This window comes from Elephas maximus, chromosome 16 (assembly GCF_024166365.1).
Source record: "Elephas maximus indicus isolate mEleMax1 chromosome 16, mEleMax1 primary haplotype, whole genome shotgun sequence".
NCBI lineage: Eukaryota > Metazoa > Chordata > Mammalia > Proboscidea > Elephantidae > Elephas > Elephas maximus.
Window position 1 is genome coordinate 48,513,521 of NC_064834.1, and position 25,376 is coordinate 48,538,896.

The 25,376-nt window shown below is 43.2% G+C and overlaps 1 protein-coding gene across 3 annotated transcripts in view; it reads right to left on the bottom strand.

Annotated features, from left to right (window-relative positions):
• PIK3AP1 (phosphoinositide-3-kinase adaptor protein 1) overlaps positions 1 to 20,330 on the bottom strand; it is a 130,256-nt gene extending 109,926 nt beyond the window's left edge. The window contains exons 1-2 of one of the 3 annotated variants that reach the window (XM_049854849.1): positions 19,875 to 20,330; positions 9,503 to 9,919 (exon numbers count right to left, since the gene is read on the bottom strand). In XM_049854849.1, coding sequence (XP_049710806.1) covers positions 9,503 to 9,919; positions 19,875 to 20,187 — 730 coding nt within the window. In that variant the 5' untranslated portion in view covers positions 20,188 to 20,330. The remainder of the gene's footprint in view (positions 1 to 9,502; positions 9,920 to 19,874) is intronic. The other 2 variants (XM_049854850.1, XM_049854851.1) reach the window with 2 other exon arrangements.
• Between the last annotated feature and the right edge of the window lie 5,046 nt (positions 20,331 to 25,376).

Here is a 25,376-nt window from a genome sequence, read left to right on the forward strand (position 1 = left end):
ACTGGGAAGGAGTTCCCATCCTTCTTCCCCAGATCAAAGATCATTTCAAAAGGAAGACTGGATGAAGTCTGCCTCCTTCAGCAGGGGACCTTTAAGGAGTGGCAGTGGACCTCCGAGGAGTCAACTGCAGAGTCAGGACTAACCCATAGCACAGAAATAACAAACCCAACAACCCACGGCCACAAGGCAAGAAGACAGCAGAGCAAAAATCGTTGACTTCAAGAGGTCCAAGGTCAGATTCTCCCCTTGGCCTCTGCAAGGCACCACAGAAGCCCCACAAGCTGTGGATGACTTACCATCCGCAAGGCCACCACACCAAGGAGAGTGCAGCGACTTCCCCTTTGCTGTGAGGTTCCGACTGCCTTCCCCTCTCTAAGGCCTGCCGCCTGTGACGTGCAAGTAAGTCATGCTATGGACAAGCTCTGAGCCCCTGGGGCCATTGCCCTGTGGCAGCTGACAAACCCCAGGGCCTGAGCTACTGCCAGTTCCTTCAACCACAAACCAAAGGGCAGGACACCAGGCATGTAGCAGAGCCTCCTTAGCCTGGCTGTGCAGTGGAACCAACTCAGGAGGCTGTCTGAAATTCATGTTCCTGGACCCCATGCCTCAAGATTATGGCTCAGTAGGTCTGCTGTGGGGTCCAGGCACCTGTGTTTTTAACAAGCTGCACAGGCAACACTGAGGCCTAGCTTGACTTGGAAATCTTCGGACCAGAAACTCAGGGAAACTTTGTTTTCCCTGATCCTTTCTCTTCCTGAGCTTTCTTCATACCTCTTGTCTCAGTGTGGAAGAGGAGGGTGAGGAGGGAAGATTGAGGGGAAAAACAAGGCAAAGTAGGAGGTATTCTGAAGCCTGAAGACCCTAGGTTCCAAAGTGATCTGTTCCCACCCCTTATGTAAGTCATTTAACCCCTCTGAGCCTGAGTTTTCTCATCTGTAAAATGGCCATAAAACCATCTACTCCCTCAGGGTTATGGGGTGGGGGGAAATAAATGCACATAGAATGCCCAACACACTAAACGCAGTAACTGTCTTAAGAAGTGTTCATCTTATTATTAGCTCTTTTCGTAAGTGGGAGGAAAGGTGCGGCACAGTTCTCCATATGACCATTTCTCTTTTTATTGTGGTAAAATATAAAACAAAACATTTGCCAATCCAACAATTTTCACAGTTCAGTGACATTGATTACGTTCACCATGCTGTGCAACCATCACCACTATCCTTTGCCAAATTATTCCGTCACCGTTAACAGAAACTCAGTGCCCCTAAGCGATGATTCTCCCTTTCCCCCCTATACTCCTGGTCGCCACTAATAAACTTTTGTCTCCATATATTTGCCTATTTCCCACATAAGCATTTTTGCAAGAGAAATTACAAATGTAGGTAGTGGGCGTAACCAGGCATACAGGGAAGAAAAAAAAATAAACTGAAACAACAACAAAAAAATGTAGTCAGGAAGGCAACCCTGTCTCTGGGGCCTCCACAGAGATGTGAATGGGAGGAAATCAACAGAGATTCAGCAAGATTCAGGTACAAGCCTGCATGAGGGTGTGTTGCAACATTATTTATAAAAATAATTTCAACATTATAATGAACATAGTTTGCTTTTCTTTCAGGAAAACAGTTCCTTTTTAAATGTAGGGGAAAATTCTGGAATCGATTTGATTAGCTGGAAGCATTTTTAAATATTCCAAATTTTTTTTCTTCTAAACTCTAGTTTAGTACCCAGATTAGAACATTAATATCAACAAAAAACAAATAAAACCTACTGCCGTCAAGTTGATTCCGACTCATAGAGACCCTATAGGAGAGAGTAGAGCTGCTCCATAGAGTTTCCAAGGAGCGCCTGGTGGATTCGAACTGCCAGCCTCTTGGATAGCAGCCATAGCACTTAACCACTACGCCACCAGGGTTTCCAATATCAACAAAGGAAGGCCAAATGCAGGTATATCCCTCCCAATTTTCCCCATACATTATAATTTTTTGGATACCATTAGAACTTCTGAAGTACAAAGAGGATGGTTAGGGATGGGGGGAGGCAGAAAATAATGCATAAAAAGAAACAGACAAATCTCCAGTGTAATACTGAGTAATACTGGGAAATTAGTATAGTGCTCCGCCCCCTAGTACATACACATACAACCCATGACGATGAGGCCTTTTGAGATAAAACTCAGATCACCATGGAGTTCTTTCCCACACAGGCTAACAATCTATTTTTGTGTTCCAGTGAGATTTGCAGCAAAGAATCGGGCTCCAGTAAAAAGAGGAAATAATTTCTGTGCTGTACCTGAAGCTTTCTCACTTCCTTATTTTAAAATAATCATTCAACAAGTCCAAAAAATTCAGAAAATAATATCATCTTCTACACACTGGGTATATATGTATCACTGCAGACATTTTGGAACTCAGCTGAATAGTTAAAAGGTTCTGGATAAGTTGCCAACTTCTTAGAAAACTTTTAATGATATATAATAGCACTGGGGGCTGGAAGAAACCTTCAAAATCATCTGGCCCAACCCCATCATTTTGCAGATTAAGATCTTGGGAAATAAACTGGCTGCTCCAACATACTGAAGACTCTAATTAAAACATCTGCTCAATTTTAAGTTGGCTGACAAATTTGGAGAGGGAGGTAGGATATAAAAACTTTAAAATGTTTTTTAGTGGAATAGCAATTATAATGAACAGGCCTATTACATGAAGAAGCAGTATTACCCCAATGTCAGGACCGTTTATATCTAGAAAATTGAGAGATTAAAAATGGGCGAAGGTGAAGGGGAGTCATTGCCTAGGAGGCACTGAGTTGCAGTTAAGGACAATGGAAAAATTTGGAAATCGATAGCGATGATGGTTATACAACGTGAAGAATGTAATTATGTCAGTGAATTGTACATCTAACAAATGTTGAAATGGCAAATGCTCTGTTACATGTATTTTTTAGCATAATTTTTTTTTAAATGCCAAACTAACATACTGGATCCTTGGGTACACTCATAAGAAGAGAACTCAGGAGCTCTACATTGAAGTCTATTGGCCTAAGCGCTAGACAATGGCCTAATTTGCACCTAAATGGTGGGTGTCCAGGAGCTGCCTATGTGTTGGTGCCTCCATTTCCAGAAAGTAGAGCTTTGAGAAAGTGGTCCCTGTACAACAGATACATGGTCACTGAGCTGACAAAGGAGGAATGACTTAGACCTTTGCTTGCTACTCAGCAGTCTCCAGACCAGCTACATCAGCAACAGCAACCCCTGGGAGCTTTATAAAAATGAAGAATCTTGGGCCCCACCCCAGACCTACAGAATCAGAATATGCACATTGACAAGACCCCTAGGTCTTCCAAGGCACATCCAAGTTTGGGAAGTACTGGTTTAGATAATGCAAAAGAAAGTGTAATTGCTCACCTATAATCATCTTTACCACCACCCTCTGTCAGCTGGCTGTATTGCGGTGGCTTGTGTGTTGCTGTGATGCTGGAAGCTATGCCACCTGTATTTCAAATACCATCAGGGTCACCCATAGTGGACAGGTTTCAGTGGAGGCTTCAGACTAGCAAGAAAAAGGCCTAGCAATCTACTTCCATAAATTAGCCCATGAAAATCGTACACATCACAACCGAATACTGCCCAATACAGCGCTGGAAGATGAGCCTCCTAGTTTGGCTGGAACTACACAGTGCTGCAACAATGGACTCATACAACTGGGCAACTTTTCATTCTGTTATACACAAGGTTGCCATGAGTCAGATCCAACTCCACAACAACTAACAACAGCAATCACCAATTTTAATCTATATTTCTGGGATAATTATTTCCTCTACTACTTTCTTCTCTCTAAAGCTTTTGATCTTTAAGTCTTGTTTTAAATTTTAAATGGTCTTGGTGAAAATTCTAAGTCGCCATGTTTTCTTGAAAGGTACCTCTGAGTTAAGGGGAAAAAATATATATATAAATATGCTGGTGGCTTCCCCATTTTAAAGGGTTAGATAGATAATGAGTTGAGGTCTTTTTTCCTGCTGGGATTCTACTGGAGTCATAGTAGGAACATGACTAATATTTCCTCAGTTGGGAGTTAGAAACTTCAAGGAGACATGGTAAAGGAAGAAAACTGGATTCAGAATAAAAATGTGTTTCTACTGAAGAAGAGGAACTTCATGTAAGAGAATTTTATGATTAAAAAAAAAAAAGCTATGAAGGTCACAGGGTTCTACCATGGTTCCAAAGCTGAGTTCCTTTATGACACATCTGGAGTCTCTGCTTGCATACTTCCAGTTATGTGCCACTCACCACCCGCAAAAGGCAATTCATTTCAACTTTGCTCAGCTCTAATTGTTAGGAAGTTTTTCCTGAAATTTATTTCCTCATAGCTTTCAATAACCCCACAATTATTGTTCCTATTCTTAGTTTCTATTTACACTTCCCATTGAGATTAAGAAAAAAAAAAATCAAATAAACAAGCTTCATATGTTTATTTCTCACAAGAATGAGGCAGTTTGTGGTAGTGGGGTGTGTGAAAATTTGATTTTTTTGCTTTTATTTTGAGGTGCCTTAGGAAATACCCATACATACAAGAAAAACCAAACCCTTTGCCGTCGAGTTGATTCCGACTCATAGGAACCCTAAAGACAGAGTAGAACTGCCCCATAGGGTTTCCAAGGAGCATTTGGTAGATTAGAACTGCTGACCTTTTGGTTAGCAGCCAAAGTCTTAACCACTGCACTACCAGGACTCCATATATATAAGAAGAGTATTAAAATAAAGATAAACCATCATGTTATAGAGAATGTAAACAAGGATGTTGTTATGGATTGAGTTGGGTCACCCCAAAATATGTGTTGGAATTCTAACCCTTATTCCTGTGGATGTAATCCTGTTTAGAAATAGAGTTTTCTTTGTTATGTTAATGAGCCCATACCAATATAGGGTGTGTCCTAAACCTAATCACTTCCGAGGTCTAAAAAGAACAGATTAGACACAGACACAGGCACATACTGGGAAAGGCAGATGTCACGTGAGGATCACCAATGAACCAAGGAATACCTGGGGTACCAACAAGGAAGGAATCAGCATGGCCAACCACTTGTGGTATTTGTGTTACAGCAGCACTAGTTAACTAAGACAGACATAATTACGCTAGAAACCTAGCTTAGGGATAGTACTATCCTTAAACATTGTTTTAGCCTAACAATGTCATTAAAAAAAGCAGGTATGAAATGAGACAAGGAGGTGATATTTCAAAACGGTTGAGACTTTCTTGCCTAGGGGAGTCATAGGTTATTAGCTCTGTAAAGTGTCTTGTTTTTGTTGTTGTTGTTGTTAGGTGCCGTCGAGTTGGTTCCAACTCACAGCAACCCTATGTACAACAGAACGAAACACTGCCTAGTCTTGCATCATCCTCACAATCATTGTTATGTTTGAGCCCAGTGCTGCAGACACTGTGTCATTCCATCTCGTTGAGGGTCTTCCTCTTTTTCACTGATCCTCTGCTTTACCAAACACAATGTCCTTCTTCAGGGACTGGTCCCTCCTGATAACATGTCCAAAGTACGTGAGACAAAGTCTCACCATCTTTGCTTCTAAGGAGCATTCTGGCTATACTTCTTCCAAGACAGATCTGTTCGTTCTTCTGGCAGTCCATGGTATAGTCAATATTCTTTGCCAACACCATAATTCAAAGGCATCCTTTCTTATTCTTTTTTATTTATTGTCCAGCCTTCACATCCATATGAGGCAACTGAAAATATCATGGCTTGGGTCAGGCACACCTTAGCCCCCCAAGCAACATCTTTACTTTTCAACACTTTAAAGAGGTCTTTTGCAGCAGATTTGGCCAATGGCAATACATCGTTTGATTTCTTGACTGCTGCTTCCATAGGTCTTGGTTGTGGATCTAAGCAAAATGAAATCCTTGACAATTTCAATCGTTTCTTCATTTATCATGATGCTGCTTATTGGTCCAGTTGTGAGGATTTTTGTTTTATGCTGAGAAGTAATCCATACTGAAGGCTGTAGTCTTTGATCTTCATCAGTAAGTGCTTCAAGTCCTTTTCGCTTTCAGCAAGCAAGATTGTGTCATCTACATATCACAGGTTGTCAATGAGTCTTCCTCCAATCCTGATGCCACATTCTTCATATAGTCCAGCTTCTCAGATTATTTGTTCAGCATACAGATTGAACAAGCATGGTGAAAGGACACTACCCTGACGCACACCTATCCTGATTTTAAACCATGCAGTATCTCCTTGTTTTGTTCAAACGAGTGCCTTTTGGTCTATGTACAGGTTCTGAATGAGCACAATTAAGTGTTGGGAATTTCCATTCTTCACAGTATTATCCATAATTTGTTATGATCCACACAGTCGAATGCCTTGCATGGTCAAAAAAACACAGGTAAACATCCTTCTGGTATTCTCTGCTTTCAGCCAAGATCCATCTGACATCAGCAATAATATCCTTCATTCCACATCATCTTCTGAATCCGGCTTGAACTTCTGTCAGTTCCCTATTGATGTACTGGTGCAACTACTTTTGGGTGATCTTCAGCAAAATTTTACTTGTGTGTGCTATTAATGATACTGGTCAATAATTTCTGCATTCGGTTGGACCACCTTTGTTTGGAATGGGGGCAAATATGGATCTCTTTCAGTTGGTTGGCCAGGCAGCCGTCTTCCGAATTTCTTGGAATAGATGAGTGAGCACCTTCAGTACTGCATCCGTTTGTTGAAACATCTCAATTTGTATTCCGTAAATTCCCGGAGCCTTGTTTTTCGCCATTCCCTTCAGTGCTGCTTGGACTTCTTCCTTCAGTACCAATGGTTCTTGATCATATGCTACCTCCTGAAACGGTTGAACGACAACCAATTCTTTTTGGTACAGTGACTCTGTGTATTCTTTCCATCTTCTTTTGATGTCTCCTATGTTGTTCAATATTTTCCCCATAACCCCATTCCCATATTTTCCCCACAGAATCCTTCAAAATTGCAACTTAAAACTTGAATTTTTTCTTCAGTTCGTTCAGCTTGAGAAATGCCAAGCATTCCTTTTTGGTTTTCTAACTCCAGGTCTTTGCACATTTCATTATAATACCTGACATTGTCTTCTTGAGCCGCCCTTTGAAATCTTCTGTTTAGCTGTTTTCCTTCATCTCAAAGTCTAATTCCTTCTCTTGCAGAGAAGGAAACTGGAACCAAGAGAAGCTAAGTGCCTTGCCCTAAATTGACATCAATTAGCATCAGAGAAAGGCAATGGCATGTTCCTACTGTTGTTCAATGCTCTTTTTGCTCCACTACGGGTTGAGTTTGCTAAGAAAGCCTGTCTAGCATAAGAATCAGGAACATGACATCACGTTAGTGAGCCAGCCATGCGCAATGGCTATGGGACACCCCAAAAGCAAACCCAAGCCATCCTGGCACAGACAGGTAACTTGAACACCAAAATGTGCAAGGACGATACCAGTCAAGAAAGGTAAGACACCTTATATTAGAGCCATAAATCTGTCTTCCTTCTCCTCCCTTTCCTGAAATTTCATTTGTTCCCATCTATCCATTGGTTCTGAATTGCAGAGATTTTCCACTAAGCAACTTATTTTCATCTCCAAAATAACCTCTTTCTGATGAAAGGTTATTTACTCTTAGAACAGAGTCACCACTGTGAAATAGCCCATTCTTTCTGAAACACCTGATGCTAAAGACTCATAGCATCTAAGCCAGAGTCTTCAATAACAAATAAAATATTATAGAAGATCCATTTCTCCAGGCAACTAAATATCAGATGAATCCAGACAATAAAATAGTACTAAAGGAATATTTTTCTACCAACTATTTGTAAAAATCATACCGCTGTATTATTTTAAGGAACAATCTGTTAGAGCATACAATGTGAGGTGCTGGTACCCTCCCAATACATCACGGAGCTCTGAATGACAGGTTAGTGGGTCACAGTGGCCTGCCCACAAGATCATAATAGACCACTGCAGTGACATACACTCATCCACAGGAACAATTACGTCCCAGTTCTTTTTAAGTTTGGGCAGATCACAACTCCTTCCAAGCAATGACATGTAATCCTGCAAATATGAATTGTGTGCTTTTTCTACCACTGTGTCCTGAAGAAAAGATAAGTAAACCCTAGAAAAATTACTAATCTGTGTATCAGGCATTTCCAGCAAGATGTCTTTTACATTACTGCTAGTCATTTATATTACAAAATGAGCTAGGACCTCTCACCTATGTTAAGATATCTGGTAGTATTTATTGGTTTAAAGCAGCTTATTCCTGGGATAAGTGTGTCCAGGAACCTATGTTAGCTTTTTAGGGTCACTAAGCAATCAGTAAATTCTTAATTCAATTAAGAATGGTACACGAATGAAAGAGTTAAATTAATGCCCAAATCACACCAGGGTTAATTGTGGCATGGGTAAATTGAGCCCATAATTTTCCAGACTTCCTTGCTGATTTCAGGTATATAAGATCTCAAATGCAAAAGGACAGAAAACAAAAATATAGCTCGCTCATAGCCCACAGTGAGGCAAAATAGAAAACAAAAAAGAGGAAGAAAGTTATAACATGCACCCATCCCAGAGCATGCCTTCCGTTACTGTTAATCATGGTGAATGTCATACTTCCTGGGGCCCCTGAAGTCATCAGCCCTGGCAGAGAGAATCAGAATTTTCCCATTTTAAAAGGAGAACAGGGCAAAAAACAGAAGCTAGGCTGGTGGAAAATAGAGAAGAGGGGTATTTCTCTATTAATGTATTGTACTGGGTTGAACAGTGTCCTCCCAAAATTGATGTCCTTCCCAGAACCTCAGAACATGACCTTATTTGGAAATAGGGTCTTTGCAGATGTAATTAGTTAAGCTAAGGTGAGGTCATACTGGATTAGGGTAGGTCCTAAATCCAACATGATTAATGTTCTTGTAGGACAAGAAGAAGACACAGAAACATAGGTGTATAAGAGAAGGTCATGTAAAGAAGGAGAGAAAAATTGCAGTGACGAATCTACAAGTCAAAGACACCAAGGATTGCCAGCAACCTCTAGAAGCTGAAAGAGACAACGAAGAATTCTTCCCTAGAGACTTCCTGGGGAGCATGTCCCTGCCAACATCTTGATTTTGAACTTCTGGCCTCCAGAAGTGTGAGAGAATACATTTCTATTGTTTTAAGTCACCCAGTTGGTGGTACTTTATTACAGTAACCCTAGAGAATTAATACATGTATTATCCAAAACTGATAGCTTTTAACAAAAATTTTAAGGTCAAGTATTGATCAAATGGGAAGGGCATGCAAGCAGGAAAGTTAGCAGTCTTGCTCCTCAAACCCCCAGCAACCAAAATCTTAGCCTCCCACCCCCACAGCTCTTTTTTTTGCCTCTGGCAAGAAAGGGAATTTAATTTGTCCTGTGTCTTTCCAAGGTGTAGAAAATTCTGGAAAGAAGGCTTCTGCCCTAGCACAGAACTCAAAGGAAAATATCACCTTCCTCTCCAGCAGCCCAGCGAGATCCCTACCTTCAGAAAGGGCCTTCTTCACAGCTGCCAGGTAAATCTCAGGCTCATCGTCACAAGTAAGCTCCTGCCAGTGGGCCCAATCCGGAAAGAAGTTCAGGAACTCCTCACTGTCCTGCACCCCACAGAGCAGCCTCACCACGCGGTGCGGAGGATGGAAGGCTCGCTGGAGCAGGGGCAGCACGGCCGGCTGGTAGAAGTGCTGCACCAGCTCTGCAGACAGCAGCACCATGATGCACCGGGTGCTGAGGAAGAGGCTCAGGTCCTCGGCGGAGAAGGAGGCCCTGGGGCCCAGTCTGTGAGTCAGTATCTTCTGGGTGCGGACCTGCCGACTTGACAGGAAAAGGTCCTGGAGGTACTGACACCATTCATTGGCATCTGAGCTATAGATGATGAGGATGTCACATCCTCCAAGCACCCCTGAGAGATAATGAAGTACAGAAGCATGTTAACACACCTTCTTCTTCTAGGGCTCCCCATAACCCCCAGGACATACCAGCCAGATGAGGGGTCTGGTACCCACGGTCTTTCACAGTCTGCCTTCAGCATACCTGTCTGACCCCTTTCCTCACTTAGAATCTGTGTTCTAACCACACCAGACTCTCCATCTTTGCTGAAAAGTATCATCAGATCTTTACACAAGCTGTCGCTTCTGTCTGCCTGCTTCTCTCCCCATTACTGATGCAGAAGAGGATAAGAATAGCAGCCAGAACTCTTCCATGTACACTGCTGAATTAGCTCATTTAATCTTCACAGCAACCCTATAAGGTAGGTACTCCTATTAGTCCCATTTTACAGGTGAGAAAACTGAGAAAGGCTCCTTTGTGACAAGACCCAAAGAACTAGATGATACCTAGCCACCATTACTAAAAGTTTCAATCAAAGATTCTGTAGGTGAATCCTGATCAAAAAGTAGGAAATGCAGAACATAATTGCAAATACTCATGGACTCCAGGCTTTCTGGAGCCATTGAGGCTGTACGAACCCCCAAAACTATTGCCCTGGGGTAATCTTTTTAAACCTTAAACCAAAAATATCTCCTGAAGTCTTCTTAAATCAAATAATAGTTTAGCTTAACTAGTAAAGAATGTCTGCCTCCAGCATTGTGTCTTTTTAAGAACTATCTATATGAGGTCAAACTGTTAACAGCAACTCCAAAGATTAAATAGGAAACTTAGGGGCAGTACGTTTATGTTAATGGAGGAGGAACAATTCAGAAAAGGTGGGTGAGAATGGTTGCACAACTTGAAGAACGTAATCTACGGCACTGAAATGTCCATGTAGAAATTGTTGCATTGGTGTGCATTCTGCTATGTATATTCCCAACGACAACAAATAAATAAATAAAATTTTAAAAAGCCGAGGCACGTTAGTAAATTCCCCAAGGTCCACAATGGCAGAGCTAAATTTGAAGCCAGACAGTTTGACCCCAGCACCTGGCTTTTTCCCAAATACAGTGGTTATAAGCAGAGGTCTAAAATCAGATGTATTCATTGTATAACTTTGGGTAAGTTACTAAAATCTTCTAAACCTCAGTTTGCTCATCTATAAATGGAAATATAATGGCAATACTTATCAGTGTTTCGTGAAAATTGAATTAAATTAGGCATTTCATTTAGAGTGCAAAACATAGTGCTTGGCATGTAGTAAACCCTCAATAACAGCTAGCTGGTGTCATCATCCTCAGATGAATATAAGTAATGCATTGATGTGAATGGTAATCGGGGAAGGATGAATGCTTTGGCCTACACAATACAATTTATAAGGTCTGTAAGATATGCTTTCTTCTTCCTCTAATAAAAGCACAAATGTCAGAAACTGAGTAAAGGCTCAGAGAAGCACTGAATTAGAAGGGGCTTTGGGGGATCACTGGAACCAAACTCCTCATTCACAAATAAACACTTCATCTGAGAAGATGAAGGGACTTGCTTAAATTCACCCTCAGCAAATTGGCAGCAGAGCCAGGACTGAAACTCAGATTGTCCCCTGATTCCCAGACAGTTCTCTCCAATTCACCTGCTGCCTCCCAGCATACATTCTGTCAAGAATCTTATGAGTAATACTTAGCTTCCAATTATCAAAGTTTAAAGGAGCTGGGCTCTGAACGTAACAGTTACCACTGATTCGGTCCTCATTGCTCCACTAATTCAACAAACTCTTCCGTGAGTGATTTGGAAGGGTGAACGCAGAGAATTTCCGTGCAGCAGTACAATGCAATAGGGATCCTTCCTTCTACTCAGAGAAGAAAGCTGGCTCAATATGTGTGAAGCTTGGGAATCATGGAACGTTGTGGATCGCCATCACAATTAATAAACATGAGCCCTGGACCATGTCCCATTTCTGAGTTGTTCCTGGGGAATAGTTCAGAGGCAGGACTGGGGCAAGTCCTGAAGGTTCGAAGCTCTAAAACAGTTACAGAAAGAATCTTCTTACCCTAACCTCTACTATATTTGAAGTAAAAAACAACACATGAACCGTGAAATGGAAGTAAAGAAATCCAGCATAGTTCTGCTTTTCCCAGGATATTACTAAATTTTTTAAATAGCAAGCATAGTGGGTTGAATTGGGTCCCCCAAAAGATGTGCTCACCCAGTATGTCAGAATGTGATCTTATCTGGAATAAGGGTCTTTGTTGACGTAATTAAGGCAAGGACCTCAAGATGAGATCATGTTGAATTAGAATGAGCTCTAAATTCAATGATGAGCGTCTTTAAGGGACAGAAAAGAGAAGGCACAGAGGCATAGAAAGAAGGTCATGTGAAGACAACCACAGAGACTGGAGTTTGGCAGCCCCAAGCAAAGGAGTGCCAAGGGTTGCCAGCAACCACCAGAAGCCAGGAGCAAGGCATGGAATGGATTCGCCTCCAGGATCTCCAGAGGGAACCAATCCTGTCAGCACCTTGATTTGGACTTCTGGCCTTCAGAACTGTGAGAGAATAAAGTTCTATTGTTTTAAGGCACCAGTTTTGTGGCAATTTGTTACAGCAGTTCTAGGGAAGTAACATAGCAAATAAAAAAATATTTAGAGTTTCATTCTTGGAACCCCTGCTTTGGTGAAGCCCAACCCAGAACTAAAACCAAACCCAAGAGGGCTTACAGCAAACTGATCAGCCTGGGGTAACTTTAAAGGGAAGATATGTACATTTTCAAAGAAGTCCATATTAGAAGGCAACTGGAGAAAAACAGTCAGAAATTCATGACACTGCCATGGACATTTGTAACTCTGCAGAGAACTCAATTCTGAGCATGGCCTGTCTCCTCAATTATGGATAAAACAGTCCTGTTTTATTCATGCTTATCTTGATCCCAAAGTTGAAGCAGATTAAGAGCAAAATTTTCATGTACCTATGCTGCAGCCTTCCTTAAAATAACATATTTGCTGATTGGTCTTTTTTTTTTTTTCTGCTTGGAACATTATTTTTTGTACTTCAATGGAAAAATAATTTCAGGATAAATAGGAGGTAAAATTGCCAAACCTACATAACATGAAGCTCACTCTGAGAAAAGCAGAACTAGTTTCCTTCTTTCTGTCTCTCCTTCTGACATGGCTGGTTTATCCCAAGAGGCAAATATTTTAATGTGAGGTGTTACTGCAGAAGACGGTTCATGAACATGATTCATCAGGTAGGAAATGTACAAGAGTTTAAACTGCATCATAATGTTAAGGATGTTCTTTTAATGTTAGTGATATGTGCTCAGAACTCAGTTAAAAGTACAAACGTAAGGAACAGCCGCCACAAATACATACCCCAAATATACGAGCAAATATTGTACCAACAATCTGGACACATGGGCTAGAAGGATAATAAGATCTCAGAAAGGGCTAGCTGTGGTCCGATACGTTAGTAATGAAGAAACTACAGATAATGTTTTTCAATAGGGTTGACAAGTGATGGCGAAGAGGAAAGAAGATGATTTCCTGGAGCCTAAGAAGTACACTTAAGAAGGGTCTTGGAGTACTGATTGAGTCACCAAAAAAACAGTGACATCACACTACCCTGAAGACCACATGGCCATGAGCAACTGAGTCCACCTTTATGAAAAGGAGGCCAAAAAAACCAAAACCCAGTGCCATCGGGTCGATTCCGACTCATAGCGAGAATGAATGACGAAGAGGAGGCAGTGGCCCCAAAACAAGATGACCACTTCTATGGCCACTGGGGGACTGAACATTGGTGTCACCCTGGATACTACCTCACCACTTCCTGTTCCTCTGTTCCAAGCACATCACAATATCAGCTGTTTATTAAGGACCCTGAATCACCAAGGAAAGTGTAAACTGAAATCAGCTATGCAACCTAAGCACCGACCCCATGCCAGTCACTCTGCTGAGTGTCTCGTGCGCATTCTCTCATTTAATCCTTAGAACAACCCTTTAAAACATACGCTATTTTATAGACAGGGACACTCAAACTTTGTGAAGACTAGCTGCTGCCCAATATCACACCTGACTCCAAAGCCCATACTCTTATTTTTAAACTAAACTCTATTTTAAAAGTCAAGGAAATGTAGAATATAGTTTAGAAAATACAATGAAAAAATATCTAGTGCCCTTGGTTTTTAAAAGCATTCTCCTTCTATAAACGGAAGCAGTGTTCATTGGGGAAAAGGCTGATTCTAGAACTAAAAAAAAAAAAAAAAAATGTTGCCATCAAGTCAATTCCACCTCAGGGTGACCCCAGGTGTTACAGAGTAGAACTGCTCCATAGGAAACAAATCTCCAGGTCTTTCTTCCGTGGTGCAGTTGAGTGGCTTTGAACTACCAACCTTTAGCTTAGTAGTTGAACGCAAACTGTTTTCATCATACAAGGACTTAATTGCAGCAGCAGGGCAGAAGATATACATGGTGAGCCTGGAGCATCTTGTGGTGCCAAAAAGTAAGGAAATATCAAACAAAACCCCAATGGTAGGGGTATGCCAAATGGACACAGGAGCCAACGGATAGCTCCCAACAGCCAAAGTTGAGACAATTTGAGCAGCAAAATAAATACAATATTGAATTATAACTCAAAGTATAAAATAAATATCTATGAGTTAATACTGATATAAATGATTGAATAAATAAATGGAAAAACAAAGACAAATCTCTCACGCAGAAGAATTCCAAATCATTTACATAGCTACTCCCCACTCCTTATGTGTGGGCTGTGCATAGTAAGTTCCTTCCAAAGAGTTCAGTAGGGAAAGAAGGGAAAGAAAGAATAACTTTACAGTGAGAAACCTGGTAACTAATACCTCAGCCAGGCGATCAAGGTCATCATCTACAGTGAATAAGTCATGCTGGCAGCATGTACCCTTGATATGATGAAAATAACACTCTACCTCTGTGGTTTTCCTCCCAAGATATAACCTCAGCCTAGTGATAAGTAACGCGGCAGACAAGCCCCAGTTGAGGGACGTTCTATAAAACCCCCGACCAGTACTCAAAACTGTCAAGGTCATCCAAAAACCAGGAAAGCCTGAGAAAGTCACAGCCAAGTAGACCCTAAGAAAACATGACTACTAACTGTGTGCTGTTGAAGTGTAGCCTAGTATCCTGGATGGCATCCAGAAATAGAAAATGGACATTGTGTGAAAACTAAGGAAATCTGAATAAATTTTAGACTTTAGTTAATAATAATGTATCAATATTGGTTCATTAATTGTAAGAAATGTACCACACTAATGCAAGATGTTAATTATAGGGGAAACTGGGTGTGCGTATATGGGAAACTCTCTGCACTATCTCTGCAGTTTTCTATAAGTTTAAATCTGTTGTAAAATTAAAAGTTTATGAAAAATACAATGAAAATAAAAATCACTTCAGGGATTAGGCTCTTCTACATGGAAAAAACTGCTATTTAAATGCCCCATTCCTTGGGTACTGGTGTTAAATTCAACCTCCTTGGAGCAAAAGTACTTGAGAAGGAAGTGGTTATTATTTCGGGGTAGTTAATATCACAACCTATTTGGTTACCAACTTTCGGTGAACCATATAGAAATTTTGCCTCAATTCAATGTGAACAATGAAATGCATCATCTTCCTGAATTTTGCTGTACTGCTGAAACTGAAAGCTGAGGAATTTGTAAAAAAAAAAAAAAAAAAAATTCCAAAGTTAAAACCCTTCCATTGCGTGCTCGGTAGCAGCATAGGGTTAAATGCATTGTCAGCAGCTCTCCTGGTATGGGGGATGCTTTCTTCATTGACAAGTGCCTTCTCTAGCCATAAGCCATTTTTCCACATATGCCAAATCACTTCTCTCATTTTTTTTTTTTTTTTGTGGGGGGGAGTTTGTTTATGAAGAGAAACTAAATACATGAACCAAACGAAGGGGCTTTGTCCTTTTAGGGCTTAAAGAACAGGAAGTTCAGCTTTAGAAGCCAGAACAAAGGAGCAGGTAACAGCAGAGGAAGGAGCTGACTGGTGGCATCAGGGAGTGAAGGTGGAGGTAAGAAACCCAGGAGTTGAAAGAAAGGTTCTTTTGAAAAACTCAGAATCCATCTAGGAAAAGAATAAAGAAAAAATCCCAAGAGGCTTCTACAACCACCCAGCTCAGACCATTTCTTTGGTCTGCAGTGACTCTGACACCCTGCTGATCTGCTCTGGAGCACTGTGATTGAGTCTGGTCACATATTTGAAGAGGGATGTGAGATAAGGAAGGTGACCGGGATACGGAGAGATTTGGTAATGATTTATGTGAGGAGCCTCCTGTCCCTGAAGGGGCTCATGTTTAGGGACTTAGCAGAAGTATTGAGGGACCTCAAGGATCAGATGGAAGTTAATATCAGAAAAAATTAAAAACTGCTTCAAGCACTATTGTTCTGTAAGTCCAGGGATGGTAGAAGAACCTGGAGACAGGAGAACCTTGGAGAGAGGGGGCAGGACAAGGTATGAGAGCTTTCCTTAAATACTTGGAGGATGACACATGGAAAAAGAAGGGAGACCTGGGTTCTAATGTTTGCCCGTCACAGACTTGGTCACTTGGGGAAGTCGCTTATAGTCTCTCTCTCTCCCCTGTCTCTCTCCAGTGTAAATACAAGACTGCATCAGGGGTACAGAGAATATTCCAGGATAGGCTGATTCCATTTCATTTTATCTTGCCATCCAGGGCTCTTTCAAGGGCAGAGAGCCAAGATTCTCCTTTGTTTCAATAAGCAAACATATTTTTTAGAAAATAGAAGACTGCTGTTTACCCTTCAGTGGAAGGGAATTTAAGAAGACTACGCGATTCAGCAATAAAAAGGAATGAAGTTCGCACAATTGCTACAGCTTGGATGAGCCTTTAAAACATTATGCTAAGTGAAAAAGCCAATCACAAAAGACCATATACTATATGATTCCATTAATTTGAAAGTCTATGATACGGAAATACATAGAGACAAAAGGAAGATTAGTGATTGCTTAGGACTGGTGGGCAAGGGAGAAATAAAGGAGTGACAGCTAAAGGGTACGGAGTTTCTTTTTGAGGTGATAAAAATGGTAGAAAATTGACTGTGATGATGGTTGCACATACCTGTGAAAAGACTAAAAACTACTGAATTATACACTTTAAGCAGGCGAATTGTACAGTATGTGAGTTATATCTCAATAGAGCAGTTTTGAAGAAGAAGACTACCATACAGAAGAAGTGTGGCCCAGATGACTCCTGAGCCTGTAGAATCTTGGTGAGAAGCATTACCGTCACCACTGTGACATGCTCCCATGGGTCCTTTTACCTCCAGGCCTCAGAGAGCCCCAGGGACCCCAGAGGCCCAACTCCCACATGCAGCACCTGGAGTGGTGTCTCACCGCAGAAGATACAGACAATGAGAGGGTCTGATGTTCTAACCATTACGGATGTATGCAGAAGCCACTACAGAGCCCATAAATAGCCCCAGGATTGGCCACTGAACTAGGGGCCTCATCTGAAGAGGAGCACACTTCTTAGCCCCTTCGGTCATGTCCACTGGATTGATACGCAGGGGACCCTGGACAAAGGTGGTTGTCTCTGCTTCCTCTGCCCAAACGCCCTCCTGGTTTGCTATTCCCTGGCCTCAGTAGCCCAGGCCCTGTTGCCAGCCATGGAAGGAGGTGGGAGCCTCACTGCTTCATTCTCTGACCTCATCTCGTACTTCTTCCCCTCATTCATCTACCGCAGACACTCTGGCCTGCTCGCTCTTCCTTAAACACACCACAAACACCTAACTGTTCTTCTACCTGGAACACTCTCCCCTCACATCTCCCTCCCTCTCTTCCACATCTTTCCTCAAATGTTGCCTTCTCCATGAGGCCTCACCTGGCCACCTGATTTAAAACTATAACCCCAATCTCCCTTACCCCTCTCTACTGTTTTTCCATAGCACTTATCAGACCACAGAGCCGTGGTAACACAGTGGTTAAGAGCTTGGCTGCTAATCAAAAGGTCAGCAGTTCGAATCCACCAGCTGCTCCTTGGAAACCCCATACGGCAATTCTACTCTGTCCTGTAGAATCGACTAGATGGCAATGGGTTTTGGTTTAGTATCAGACCATATACTTACGTTATTAAGTGTATTGCCTGCCTTGCCCCCACTACAGTGTACGCTCCATGGAAGCATGGCTTTTTTTTTTTGTCTGTTTTGTTTACCCAGCACCTAGAACAGTGTCTGGCAACAGTAGGCATGCAATAAATATTTGTTGAATAAATGAATTTACTCTAGAGAACTGCTTTGGCTTTCAAATGGAATGTGCGGACCATGAGCCTACTACTAACCAAAAAAAAAAACAGTTGCTGTCAAGTCAATTCCAACTCAAGGCTACCCCATGTGTGTCAGAATAGAACTGTGCTCCTCAGGGTTTTCAATGGATGATTTTTTGGAAGCAGAGCACCAGGCCTTTCTTCCAAGTCTGGGTGGACTTGAACCTCCAACCTTTCGGTTAGCACTTTTTTGAACCACCCAGGGACTCTCTACTATTATCAAAGGCCAAACCAGTTGCCATTGAGTTAATTCTGACTCATGACAACCCAGGGACTCCTTACTCACAATACAGCTAGAGAGCCAAGAGCCAGAGATTAGCTACCTTCCCAAGCCCCTTAAATAATGAGCTTGATTACCAAATCTAATAGAACTGTCACCATACCCTTTTTCTATCCCTGCTTCGGAAGCACCATTACCAGGCTAGACCTCAGGCGATCTGCAAAGAGCCCAGTCTTCATTCTAGCATCTGCCCATATCTCTGAGAACTGTATATTCTCCTGGAAGACAAGATTTCATTTTTCAAGAGGTTTTGTAGCCTGTTTTTCACATGTTATCTCTACTAAAACATCATAAGATGGGCTGGGTAAATACAAGTAAGCAAGCCCATTTTGCTATCTAGTAACTCCTCCTTTTCTTATCGCTTTCCTTCACAAGACAATAACTCTTTGGGAGCAGGGACTAGGTGTGTCCTGCTCACCACTGAGAACATTATTAGGTGCATAACATTCATCGAAATGCACAGTAAAACCCAGTCCATTCTGATTCAAAGCAACCCTTTGGACAGAGTAGAACTGCCCCATAGGGTTCCCAAGGCTGTAATCTTTACAGAAACAGACTACCACATCTGGTTCGAACACCATCGACCTCTCGGTTAGCAGCTGAGTGCTTTAACCACTGCACCACCAGGGCTCCTTAAGTACTCATTAAGTACCTGCAATTATTATCATTATGTAGTTTGTCCTGGGCCTCAGTGAGTATGTGACTTATCAACTGTACGCCCCCATGGGCCAGAAGGCAACCCAAGACTAACCAGAAAAGTCTCCTGACACCTTTTAGCAGGTAGATTCCCCAGTGGCTTCCAACTCTCCCCATCCTCCCAAAGTTATGCAAAGGACACAGAAAAGGCAAAGCTAAAGACTGGGAATAGTGTTCCTAGGTTCCTTGCAAAATGCTAGGCAAAAAACACAAAGCCTGGTATGGGGTAGAGGAAGAGGGGCTTGGGAAGATAGCCTAAGTACCAACCTAGGACTGTCTGAGCGCCCCCTACTGGTCACACGAGGCCCTACGCGAAGCCTTTCGCCAGCGTTGACAAGTCAGCCCCTCCGCCGCCTTTGGATATGTCTTAGTTCACAGAGTTGGAGGAACACGGAGAACGACGAACAGAAGCTCTGAGGGCCAGTGAAGGGGGAGGAAAGGAGACTGAGCAGGCGTGGGGTGAGGAAGGGCGGGGCCCTGAAGAGAATCGCGCGACAATCTGGAGTGGGAACGTGGGAAAGTTGAGGTGGGAAGTTTGGAACAGGAAACAAAAAGAAGGCAACATCCCCGCACAGGAGAAGCAAAGGGAGTTGAGAGAGGGGACACGCTCTAAGGAGAGCGGGTGGGCGAAGGAGAGGGAGACAGGAGGACGGAGCGAGCTGGCAGGAAAGATCCAGAGAGCCCCGGGCCCCTGCCGACCCACCTGAGGCTGCCATGCCGCGGGGGCGCAGCTCACATCCCCGGCTCGCGGCGTGCGCGGTGCGGGGGCCCGGCGGCGTCCCTGCGCGTGAGGCAGGAGTGAGCGCCGGGCTCCGCGCAGGGTCAGCCGCTGCTCTGGCGCTTCCTCCCGCCGGGCAGCGAGGACTAGCCGCGAGGGCGTGTCCACAGGGCCCGCCCCGCCTGCGGGGCTCGGCCCGCGGCACCTGCACCCGCAGCCGTTGGGGAGGGGAAGTGAGAGCCCGGCGCGGGCCGGAGCCGCTGGCCCCACTCCACGCACGCCCCTTGGTCCCAGCCATCACTCGCGGGCCGACCACAGCGCCTTAGCGCCACGTGTGCCCCACTCCTTGGGAAACCAGGTGACGCTGATCAGTTACCAAAGGGCAGCCCGAGGTGGAGGGGCCGTTGGGAGAGGAGGCAGACAGAGGGTTGAGCTGCTCAGCATCTGTGACCTGGGGTGGGAGGTGGATATGAGTGCCAGCTGGCTGTGCCACCTCCTCATCCCCTGGGGCTTTGTCCCTGCGCTGCTGCCTCGGCAGGAAAGGGGAGGGGGCAGGAAGGGGAAGAGGTGGATGGTTGGCCAGCTGGTGCTCAGATGCGTTCGGCACTGGCTGCTCGACGCTACCGTTGAGTACCTTCCAGTGACCTCTCTGCAGTTCCTTGAACTTAGTCTCTTGAGTGCACATGAACATTAATTATAATTTAATAAGATTAGTAGATAATTCTCATTGCCGTTTATTGTGTCGCTCTTTGCTGGGCCCGGTGTTAAATGCCTTATTCACATTATTGTACCGCACCTCACAATAATCCTTTGAAGTGCCATCTATCTCTGTCTTCTTGTTATAGCTGAAGAAACAAGACAAATATCTTGCTCAGGCTTCCACAAAATACATCTTCCAGCAAGTCTCAATACCAGGCCTGGATTCGACACTATGCCTTTCTGATTCAGAGCTCAAACTTTGTTGAACCCTTGCAATCGCCTGCCCCCTTCTTGTCCTCCTGCCTCTGCCTGCTCCTGTAATTGATCTGAATAAATGGGAGCCCTTGGAGTCCTCAACAACCCTGAGTCCAAAAATGGACCCAGAGGGCAGAGATGAGGGAAAGACTTGGGTTTAAGCCTAGTGGCAACCAATGACCTAAGTAAGAATGGAAATATCAGGGATGAGGCTGAGCGTTCGTTTCCTGTTGCAGCCATAGCAATTACCGCAAACTCTGTGACTTCAGACAACACATATTTACTGGACAGTTCTATAGTTCAGGAGACCGACATGGTTCTCACAAGACTAAATAAAATTCAGGTGTCAGCAGGGCTGTGTTCCTTACTGGAGACTCTAGGAGAGAATTTGTTTCATTGCCTTTTTCAGCTTTTAGAAGCCACTCACGTCCCTTGGAATGTGGCCCTCTTCCTCCATCTTCAAAGCCAACAACATAAAATCTCCCAACCCTGCTTCCTTCTGTTGCTGGTTTTTGCACCTCTGTTTATGTTTTTTTGCAGAAAGAAAGCTGCCCCTCAGAAGGGCCTCTGCTCTGCCCCTGTGCATTGGCTCTTTAGGGTGGGTTCTGCAGTCAACCCCTCCAGCATTTGTTGGCTCGCAATGGACTCTAGGCGGTATGGAGAACCTGGACTTGGCTGCTGCCCTACAGTCTGGTTTGCCGTGGCAAACAGGGATTGTAAGAGAGATGAACACATATCACCCAAGGAATGGGTTTCTTGCATCTTCAAGAAATTCTTCCATAATTTCTCAGGCTTGGGGACCAGGGCCTTGTCCCTGGTTATCAAGGCCTCACTTGCTAGGACAAAAGGTGGAGGTGAAGGAGCATACCACACTGAATGCTTAGAAGGTAAATGCCAGCCTCTGTGTGTACGTGAACATTTTATACATACATACACACAACACGTAAATACATAAAAAATAAAAATAAAAATAATGGCAAACGTTTATATTTAAGGTACTCTTCTATGTGTTTTACAAATATTAATTTATCTTAATTCCTTTAACTACACTACGAGGAAGGTACTAGTAGGATATCCATTGTACAGATAACAAAAAACCAAACCCATTGCCAACAAGTTGATTCCAACTCATTACCCTATAGGACAGAGCAGAACTGCCCCATAGGGTTTCCAAGGAGCAGCCGTTGGATTTGAACTGCCAACCTTTTGGTTAGTAGCCTAGCTCTTAACCACTGTGCCACCAGGGCTCCATTTTACAGATAAGGACGTTATACGGTTTTTGCCTAAGGACACACAACTAGTAAATGGCAGAGCTGAGTTTTGAACTAAGGCAGCCTGGCTTAAGGGCCTATGCTTTTTCCCACTGCATTAACTGGTAAATGCTTGAAGCAGGCCCTGCCGTGATCTGAAGGGCCCCACGAGTCACTGCTGGCCTACGTGGGCATCACCTCCCACTTCAGGTGTGCGTGGCAATAGTGCAATGTCAACTGCGAGCTCCCCCTGCTCTGCTAGGAGTACCTTTCTCTCAAAAAACATGAACATCAGGAAAGGGTCACCCCCTGGGGCTCCCCCAGCATCACCTACTTCCCTACCCACCTCCCGGTCTGTGTCCCATAAGACCATCAGCCCCTTGAGGGCAGAGCTGGGTCTCATTCAGCACAGCATCTGCAGTGCCTAGCACACAGTAGGTGTTCAACAAGCATCATTTTTGTTAAGTGCCATTGCATCGATTTTCGACTCACAGCAACCCCATGTGACAGAGTGGAATTATCCCATTGGGTCTTCTTGGCTGTGATCTTTATGGAAATAGATTATCAGGTCTTTCTCCCACTGAGCCACTGAGTGGATTTGAACTGCCAACCTTTTGGTTCCAATCGAGCATTTAAGCGTTGTACTACCAGGGCTTCTTCAGCAAGCATGAGTTTTTGTTTTTTCGTAAATCAAGTCCAGCCTATTCATTTTACAGATTAGGATACTAACATGGAGTTCAAGTGACCTGCCGAAGGTCCCGAAACCTTCCTTAATTTGAGAAGCTTGCTCTTGGCTTTGATCAGAAAATCAAGGAAACTCTGGCACATTCATGTGGACAGGGTGGAGTGTGTTAAGACTAGACTATAAGGGGCATCCCCAGAAGCACAGGCAGGGTGGGGCATCACAGATTGGGCCAGGGGAAAAATAGTTTCAGGGCACCAGGTGCTTGGTTTCGCCTTGGAAATACCCTGAATTTATGACTGCTGTTGCCCTTTCTCCCTGCTTAAGACCGCTTCAGTCCAATCCAGTGTGGCACCATATTAAAACTCAATGCAGGCAATTTGGGGACATTTGTAGCTTTTCAGAAACAAGTAGCTCTGCAGATGAAGACTAGAAGCCTAGCTCTCCTACAAGAATAAGACCTCCTTCCCTACTCACCAAAATGCCATTCCCCATGAACGCTCTGCCACATCCCAAAGGTCCTTCCTTGAGGCATTTGAGCAATGGCAGTGCCCATTTCCAGGCTCTGGATCCAAGTTCAAAGAAACAAAATGTTTTTGGGTACTTACCATGCACCCAACTCTGCTCAGAATGCCGTAACTTACTCAGCTTTCGTGAATCATTACCTCAAATCTGTAACGTAGTCATGTTATTATCACCCCATTTTATAGGTGAGGAAACTGAGACTCCAATAAGGTAATTCTCCTGACTGATAGTCACATGGTTAGTAAGTGTCAAAGTTGGATTTTGAATCCAAATCTCCTGACCCCAAATCCATTTATTACTCAAGAGCTGCCTCCCTTGTCATGTATTATGACTCAGAAGTCTTGTCAATTGTTCCGTGTTAGTGCCATTGTTCCATGTTAGTGCCATTGTTCCCAACCCAAAGGTAACCTTATTAAGAAGAAAAAGGAGTGCTGCAGAGACAGCCAATATCCGTTCTTCCTTGTTTCTTAGTAACAGAATCTCAATTTTATTTGGAGGCAGCAATGTGCCTCTCTTGCAACTTAGACAAGGACAATAAGATGTAAATAGAAGTCATTAGATGGGCCATCAAGGAAAGTTCTTTATAGGAGGCTTAATTCTGTTGGCAATCCCTTTTTGCCTTTCTCCTTTTCTTTTAGTTCTTGCCTAGAGTGTAAATAGATGACTGGAGATCCAACAGCCCTCTTAGACAATGAGATGACTTTGTAGATAAAAGCCACATACCAAAGATGATAGAGCAGAAAGATGAACACAGCCTGGTTCCCTACTGACCATGGCACTTCCAAGTAACCTCCATGTTTCCCACCTCTGACTTCTTTTACATGAGGGAAAAATAAATACGTCTTTACCTTGTTTAAGCCACTATTATTTGGGTATTCTGGTATATGTAACCAAACCTAATTCTTTACTGATATGGGTAAGGAAGGACATTTATGGAGCACTAACTATAACCCACCAGCTGCTCTGTGGGCAAAGATCTGGCAGTGTGCCTCTGTAAAGATTACAGCATTGGAAACCCCATGGGGCAGTTCAACTCTGTCCTATACGGTCGCTATAAGTCGGAATCAACTCGGCAGCAACAGGTTTAATTTTGGTTTAACTATAAGGCACGAACTTTCTTAGGCTATCTTAGATACTCTCGCAATAATTCTGCATCGTAGGTATTACCTTTGCTTCACAGATGAAGAAAGTGAAATTCAGAGATGTTAGATAATTTTTCCAGTAGGCAGCAGAACGCGGATTCACAGTCAGGTCAGTTTGAGCCCAAAGTCTATGATTTTCTGTAGCACACTGACATGTTGGATGCCTTCCAGAGTTAATTTAAAAGTACACATGGGTGCTCTCAAGTGGGGGTCACCCTTGAATCCTCAGCACTTTAAGTCACATGCAGATGGTGACTTCATCCGTGCATGAAGCATGTCTTCAACATTTTCTCCTACTTCTGCCTTCTGAGGTGCTGAGGCAAAAAGCCTAAGCAGCTGTGACAAAAAAATTAGGGCTTGGCCTTTTAGATTCTTAGAGTATTCGTTGGAAAAGACATTGATGTATAGTTGATTTTGACTCATGGCGACTCCCTGAGATAGAGTAGAACTGCCCCTGTAAGATTTTCTTGGCTGTAATCTCTATGAAGCAGATTGCCAGGTCTTTCTCCCTTGGAGCCAATGGGTGGGTTCGAACCACTAATCTTTCAGTTGGCAACAGAGATCCCAACCATTGTACCACCAGCGTTCCTTGAAAAAGACCCTAAGAGGTCATTTTTGAAACTGAAACTAAGGTCAAGAGAGGCAAAGTGAATTTTCTAATGTCATTAAGTCGGAGGCAGAATCAGGACTAGAACCATGGTCCTCATTCCTAATCCAGTGCTTTTTGATAGATCTGACAATCTGTTTTTTTCCCTAATAACAAATTCAGGAAGAAGCTGTAGAAATTATTTTCTTGACCTGATGCTTTAACTTTGTATTTCTTTTCTACTACTAGGCTACCACTGGCTCCTAGAGGGTTAAGCTAACCTTGACTCACTTTGTGTCGACATATCATGCTTATTACATGTTGCTGATCTGCTAATATTCTGTTAAG